This window comes from Crassostrea angulata, chromosome 7 (assembly GCF_025612915.1).
Source record: "Crassostrea angulata isolate pt1a10 chromosome 7, ASM2561291v2, whole genome shotgun sequence".
NCBI lineage: Eukaryota > Metazoa > Mollusca > Bivalvia > Ostreida > Ostreidae > Magallana > Magallana angulata.
In genome coordinates, this window is record NC_069117.1 from 11,212,800 (window position 1) to 11,219,416 (window position 6,617).

At 40.1% G+C, this 6,617-nt stretch overlaps 1 protein-coding gene across 3 annotated transcripts in view; it reads left to right on the forward strand.

Moving 5' to 3' along the window:
- The first annotated feature begins 599 nt into the window (after window positions 1-599).
- Window positions 600-6,617, forward strand: part of LOC128155271 (paramyosin-like) — an 8,411-nt gene continuing 2,393 nt past the window's right edge. Inside the window, exons 1-12 of one of the 3 annotated variants that reach the window (XM_052816898.1) lie at window positions 600-820; window positions 2,041-2,115; window positions 2,668-2,724; window positions 3,552-3,638; window positions 3,732-3,898; window positions 4,088-4,166; window positions 4,413-4,658; window positions 4,771-4,967; window positions 5,058-5,190; window positions 5,303-5,519; window positions 5,609-5,849; window positions 6,312-6,507. In XM_052816898.1, coding sequence (XP_052672858.1) covers window positions 719-820; window positions 2,041-2,115; window positions 2,668-2,724; window positions 3,552-3,638; window positions 3,732-3,898; window positions 4,088-4,166; window positions 4,413-4,658; window positions 4,771-4,967; window positions 5,058-5,190; window positions 5,303-5,519; window positions 5,609-5,849; window positions 6,312-6,507 — 1,797 coding nt within the window. In that variant the 5' untranslated portion in view covers window positions 600-718. Of the gene's footprint in view, window positions 821-2,040; window positions 2,116-2,667; window positions 2,725-3,551; window positions 3,639-3,731; window positions 3,899-4,087; window positions 4,167-4,216; window positions 4,296-4,412; window positions 4,659-4,770; window positions 4,968-5,057; window positions 5,191-5,302; window positions 5,520-5,608; window positions 5,850-6,311; window positions 6,508-6,617 lie in introns of all 3 variants that reach the window. The other 2 variants (XM_052816897.1, XM_052816899.1) reach the window with 2 other exon arrangements.

The following is a 6,617-nucleotide window of genomic DNA, read 5'->3' on the forward strand; positions in this document are numbered from 1 at the left end:
AGCCACGTGTGAGAGAGGTGAGCAAGTCACCATGATGCAAACGATTCATTAAATCAGCATAAACCTACACATTCTCCTAATGAGATAATTAGATTAGAAATTAATTGTCAAGGTTTAGAGTGCAAGTAGGGTGAATGCGGAAGGGGAACTGTCTGTTGGTGATCTTTCAAGGACGACGACGTGCGACATATTTGGATTTGCATACTTCAAGACATAGCAAAGACAGTTTGCCGAGAAGAACTGCTTGAAATTGTTCCTCTCTGTACGTCGCTCAAGAGCAATTAGACTCATTCTAATACACAACAGCTTAACTCTCCATATTTGGAGGGAGGTGTCGCTAGACTTTGAAGGGGGACGCGGCTGAACTCTCGTTTTCCGCTTCCTGTTCGCGGGTTATTGTTAGCAGCTAATTAATATTGATAAGTTTCTTGTCTACCTGTGCGTAGGATAATGACATCATAGCAATACTTTCGTACAACCCCCAGTCTTAAGCCTTCTATGACTCTACGTTGCTATCAGATTTCTTACTATCTGTGCATTTTTCCACCATAGCGACCCCTAGCGGAGCACTTGTTGTATATAACATATTCAAGACAAGTATTTAAGCATTCATTCGGGCGTTCAAGTTAGTCTGCCTCAAGTCGTAAGCCAGTGCCGAGCTTTGGAATTGAACAGCTCTTTTTTTTCGTTTTTTCTGTATTGTGTATAAAAACTCAACATGATGGACTACGATTCCGATATCCAAACCAAAGTTGTGAGGGTGAACCGCACCTACAACGTTTACCGCGGTACCTCCCCCTCCACACAAAACAGATTAGAGGTGAGTGAAGTGTGTCCCCTTTGTCGCCTGCTGTTGACTATTGTCATCTGTGCTTTTGTAAAAGAAAACCTATTGTTTTCTGGAAACAACATCTCTTTGCTGCTTTTCTTAAAATCTGCATCTCCAAATCTTCAACAAAAAGTTTTTTTCTTGTGAGCTTTTATGCCTTTTCATATTTATGCTTATTGTCAGGATCTGTATCAAGCATCGCACGTCTAAAACAATTCGGGGGAAAAGCATAAATTTGCTTCTATGATACGGGAATATTATCATTCTTGGAAGAAGTGCTTTAAAGATGGATTGCAAAAAGCTTCGCTTTGGAAAATATGCTTTTCTGTGTGTGAATACAAAACATTTGAGGGGAATAATTTAAGGCTCTCGTCTGGATTAAGATAAACAACTATAACCTGAGTTGTTGGGTGCATGGCACGGTGGGGAGAACAGCAGCAGATGCTGTTGTATTGCGCGGTTCCTCGATAACAATCAGACAGTTAGATAAAGCGCACCATGGGATGAGCCGCTCTCGGAGAACCATTAACATTCCTAAAACATCTCAAAGCATCTCCACTCTATCTGCCATTATCAGCTGCAACAGCAATCGAAATGCTTCACTCTCTGTGAAAAGAATTTAATCTTGGCAAGCTATACTGAAATTTTATTAATGTTCTTTAAGATATGTTTGGAAATTTTTCCTTCAAACAAATAAAGAGTTATGTGAAATGGGGATAGATAGAATAGTTTAGTTAACTTTGAAATGTTTTGGAAAGTTCATTCATAAATCTAATGATTGTCAGGTGTGGAAATCTTTGGTTATTAAAGAAAATATGTACTGGAAGAATTTGATAAAATCATGACAACAGTTCACCGATCCAAATACCAAATTTATGACGCGCTTCCATTCGTTTCATAGCAACGCTTTCTAATACACTTGGTCTAAAAATAGATGCACCTTGTAAGGAGAAGTGGCTTCGCAAACTTCAAAAGATATTCGAACGCAGTCATGGAAACCCAGCGAAAATAAAACCAAACAAACAATATAAAAATGATTTGCCTTTCCTTCGTGTTTAGGAGAGAGTAAAAAGTAATAGCCATTTGATCTCTTAGCCAGGAAATAAAAAATCAAATGAATGATAGTTGTTTTAAATAAATTTTATCATAGATTTTTTCCTCACCCATATTTTTTTAGTGGTTTGGTTCATTACAATGTTTACTTTTACTAGACAGTTGTTCGCAAAGAATCTCGGGTTATCAATACCGAGAAGCAACTGTTTGAAGCCGAGGAACAAAGATTTTTGGTATCGTATTATTGTGTGCTGATGACCCGTGTGACAATTTTGTCTCCATTTACCAAAATGTCCCTATTTGATCCCGCTCTTGAGAGTAGTTTCGTTAGACACTGAAGGACAACTGGATCATGTAGATGACATACCCATGATACATTTTTCAGACAATCAAAATAAACACAACGCATGTTAACCTTTTATCGGCACACCCATTCTTGACCACATGCACAGAAAAAAATCGGTTGTTCTTGAAGCGCTTTCCTTATTTAAAATTCCAAAGAAACAGCGCATGAGATAAAGGGACAATAGCTCTGATATTGTGTAGATAAAACCAGAAGGCATGCATATAGAGCACTTTTCAAAATTACACCGACGATTTGAGTTAGTAAAATTTATCAGGCATTGGTAGAATTATACGATCATTGGATTTGTAAATCATCTATAAAACCTTAGAATCACGTTAAAAATGTAAAAAAGGAAATTTTAATTGGTTTAAAACTGATCAAAGAGTAAAAAAATAAATCATATCGTTGAATTCTAATAATATTACTTTGTTTCTTTTAGGCACGCATCAGGGAACTGGAAGATGCCTTGGATGGAGAACGCGATACCAGACTGAGAGTAAGTTTGTACTCTGGCTTTGCCTTCCGATAAATCAATCCTCATCGTCTTATAAATAAGCCGAATGCAAAAGTACATGTATATTTTCTTTTCCGGTCCTACAAACTTTCACGCGTAGCGATAACAAGAAACAAAAGTGTTTTTGGCGGATTGCAATTTTCTGCTGAAAGGGAAAAAAAGATGCTGAAATCGCAGTCAAAAGGAAAAACTTGGCAGAAGTTCAAACACCGCGCGTTCACCATCATATGACAAAGAAATTGATGCACAAAAGACAAGACAGCCAAAACACTGATTCTATTTGCAGCGCCGCAAGAATGTATATTCTACAAACTTCAGATACACGGAAGATAGAGGGCACGCGCTCACTTGGCATCTGCTTCCTATATTTGTACACACAAGGAAGGGAAACTCAATACTACCGATAGCGCACATTCCACCTTGGCGCGTTTTGATTGATATCATACATTAAGAAGGCTGCTCCTTGTCAAACATTGATTAAGAAAATACCTAGCCGAATATTCCTATAACTTTTACTAAGACATCTGTCCGTCCGTACATCGGTCCTTACCGTAAACATTAATTACCAGGATACATAAAACACTACCTGATATACAAACTGAATTAATTGATGATTGGTCCATACTCAAGAAAGTGGAAAAAAAACATACAATAAGACTTCAAATATCGAGCAAACCATATATATTTGGATGGTTACAGAATGCTCTCAAATTCTTTGAATAAAGAGCCCAATTTATAGCAAGAGCACAGACAATTTCTTCTTTTTTTCAAAACTAAAATAACAACGAAAGCTTTTTCTCAAATTGTAGTTCGAGAAACAATGTGCCGAGCTGACCTTCCAGTTGGATCAGATGTCCGACCGACTTGAGGAAGCTTCCGGAATGTCATCATCTCAGGTACCACGCAGAACCCACGTCAAATACATGCACTTAATGAAAGAATTGAAATTGTGCCTTTTTTCATCACATCGACAATTTTCCCTGTTTTAGTTGGATATCAACAGAAAGAGGGAATCTGAATTGGTTAAACTTCGTAAAGACCTGGAATTAGCCAATGCATCTTACGAGTCAACAGAGGCCAGCATGCGCAAACGTCACCAGGACGCCCTCAATGATCTGGCTGACCAACTCGAGTACATGACAAAATCCAAGGGACGGTTAGTGTCGCCTGCTATCGCACTGCTTTCAACCCTCTATCCTTCATATATAATAAATATAGGACTGCTAAAATGAAATAAAATTTTAGACCAAATTTTTTCTTAAATAAATAAAATCTTTTACCTGCACTCAAATGCTTGCGAGTGGTGTGGCTTTATCTAAAAGGAGAGACACTGCTTGGCTTACAGGGCGGAGAAGGAGCGAGGACAGCTCGTTGCAGAGCTCGATGCCTTCCAAGCCGCTAACGAGAGCTTACAGAAAGCCAAGGTGCGTAGCACTAACAAGTAGATTTAGATTTAACCGTTGTTACTTTGTAGAGTAGAGAAAGAGAAGAGTCAACTGGTCATTGAAATCGACCTTCTTCAAACTGAAAATGAGAGTCTCAGTAAATCAAAGGTTTGTAGCGGAATGGGTAACGTAGTTCGATTGAAAATAATTTAAATTTTTATGATTCTCGGCAGTATGAATAAAGTTTTGGTCAATAGTTTTAAAATTTTTCGTTTTCTTTTGTAGGCCTCCGCTGATGCCAAGATCGACTCTTTGGAGGGATCCGTTTCCAGACTGAGAGTCCAGGTCGACGATCTGACCCGCCAAAACAACGATCTCAATGGCCTCAAGGCTAGACTGACTCAGGAGAATTTCGATCTTCAGCACCAGGTGCAGGAATTGGACGCTGCCAATGCCGGCCTCGCCAAAGCCAAATCTCAACTTCAAGTCCAAGTCGATGACCTGAAGAGAAACTTGGATGACGAGAGCAGGGTATGAACGAGTTCTACTATTCTTTGTTTTCTCCCTTAAAATTACAAGCACGGTCAACCTATTGCAGCTCTAATATAAGTAGATGTATAACGGATGAAATATTCTTTTACAGCAACGCCAGAACCTGCAAGTTCAGCTCAGTGCCCTCCAGAGTGACTACGACAACTTGAACGCCCGCTATGAGGAAGAATCTGAATCCGCCTCCAACCTCCGTGCCCAACTCAGCCGTGTCAACGCCGAGTTCGCCGCCCTCAAGACTAGATATGACAAAGAACTTCTTGCCAAGACCGAGGAGATGGAAGAAATGAGGTAAAAAATATTTATTTTTAAAAAGAATTGAGTTCTAGGTTTTGCGTTTGGAAATTTTGTTAATATCGGTTTTTTATTCGATCTTTACAGACGCAAGTTGAGTGTCAGAATCCAGGAATTGGAGGACCTTCTCGAACAGACTCGCCTCAGATGCACCAATCTCGAGAGGACCAAGTCCAAGCTCACTGCCGAACTCAAGGAAGTCACCATTGAACTCGAAAACGTAAGCTTAAAAATACGCTTTCGTACGCTTTTTAACAGACCATAGATGATTTTGAATCCAAAAGTATGATAAGTTTAAGAACAAGTTGATTCTCGATTTTAATTTATTGCAGTGTCAAATCATCATCCAAGACCTCACCAAGAGGAACAGACAGCTGGAGAATGAGAATGCTGCTCTCCAGAAACGAGTTGATGAGTTGTCTGCCGAGAATGCCCAACTCCGCAACGACAAACACGCCCTTGAACAGGAGGTGTACAGACTCAAGGTCGCCAACGCTGAACTCGCCGAGAAGAATGCCAACCTCGAGAGAGAGAACAAGAACCTCTCTGGTAATATTAAAACACAATAATCTGAAAATAATTAAAGCTACTACACCCTTGCATTAGCATATCTTAAACAAAACGGTTCTCATTTCCAGATCAACTCCGTGAGGCCAACCAGGCTCTTAAGGATGCCAACAGGTTGGTCAGCGAGCTGACCGCCATCAAGGCTGCCTTGGAAGCTGAGCGTGACAACCTCGCCGCCGCCCTCCGCGACACCGAGGACGCCCTCCGTGATGCCGAGACTAAGCTCGCCGCCGCCCAGGCTGCCCTCAACCAGCTCCGTGCCGAGATGGAACAGAGGCTCAGAGAGAAGGATGAAGAAATTGACAGTATCAGGTAACCATCTGCTCTTGAGTCACGAAGCTCCATACCAAAATCTGCCATGCCATTTAATTGATAGATGTTTCACAGTAGTGATCTCGCGTATGTAAACTTTATGTCTTATGCTACAAACAGCACAATCTATGAAAATTAATAAGTTTTGAACATCATTTGGCACTTCTCGTCCATGTTTCAAGAACCAGAAACGAAGATTACTTCTTAGCTTTTATCTATGATTTTAATGCTTATCTCCGAAGATACTGAATAAAACTTGTAGAAGTAAGACGGAAATAGTCAAAACTCTTCAGAATTTTGAACATAGAGCAGTTTAAAAATGGCTTCTCGAAAATTTTCGTTTGGGCCCGTTTATTCCGTTGCATCGCCGTGCGTAATTTGAATGTCGCTAGGGAAAAGTATCAATTGTATTAATTGATTTGGAGTGGTTAGTTTAATGGTCGTTTGAATTTCTTTTTCCAGAAAGAGCAGTGCCCGCGCCATTGAAGAGCTCCAGCGCACCCTTGTGGAGGTTGAGACCCGCTACAAGACTGAGATCAACCGCATCAAGAAGAAGTACGAAACCGACATCCGGGAACTCGAGGGAGCCCTTGACAACGCCAACCGTGCCAACGCTGAATACCTTAAGCAGATTAAATCCCTCCAGCACCGTGTCAAGGTAAAAAGAAAAATGCATTTGAAATTTACGTATTCAATACATAGAACTTTTGTTTTAGATGAACATGATACAAACGTCGATCTGAGATAGTAGATATTTGTTATGTTTTT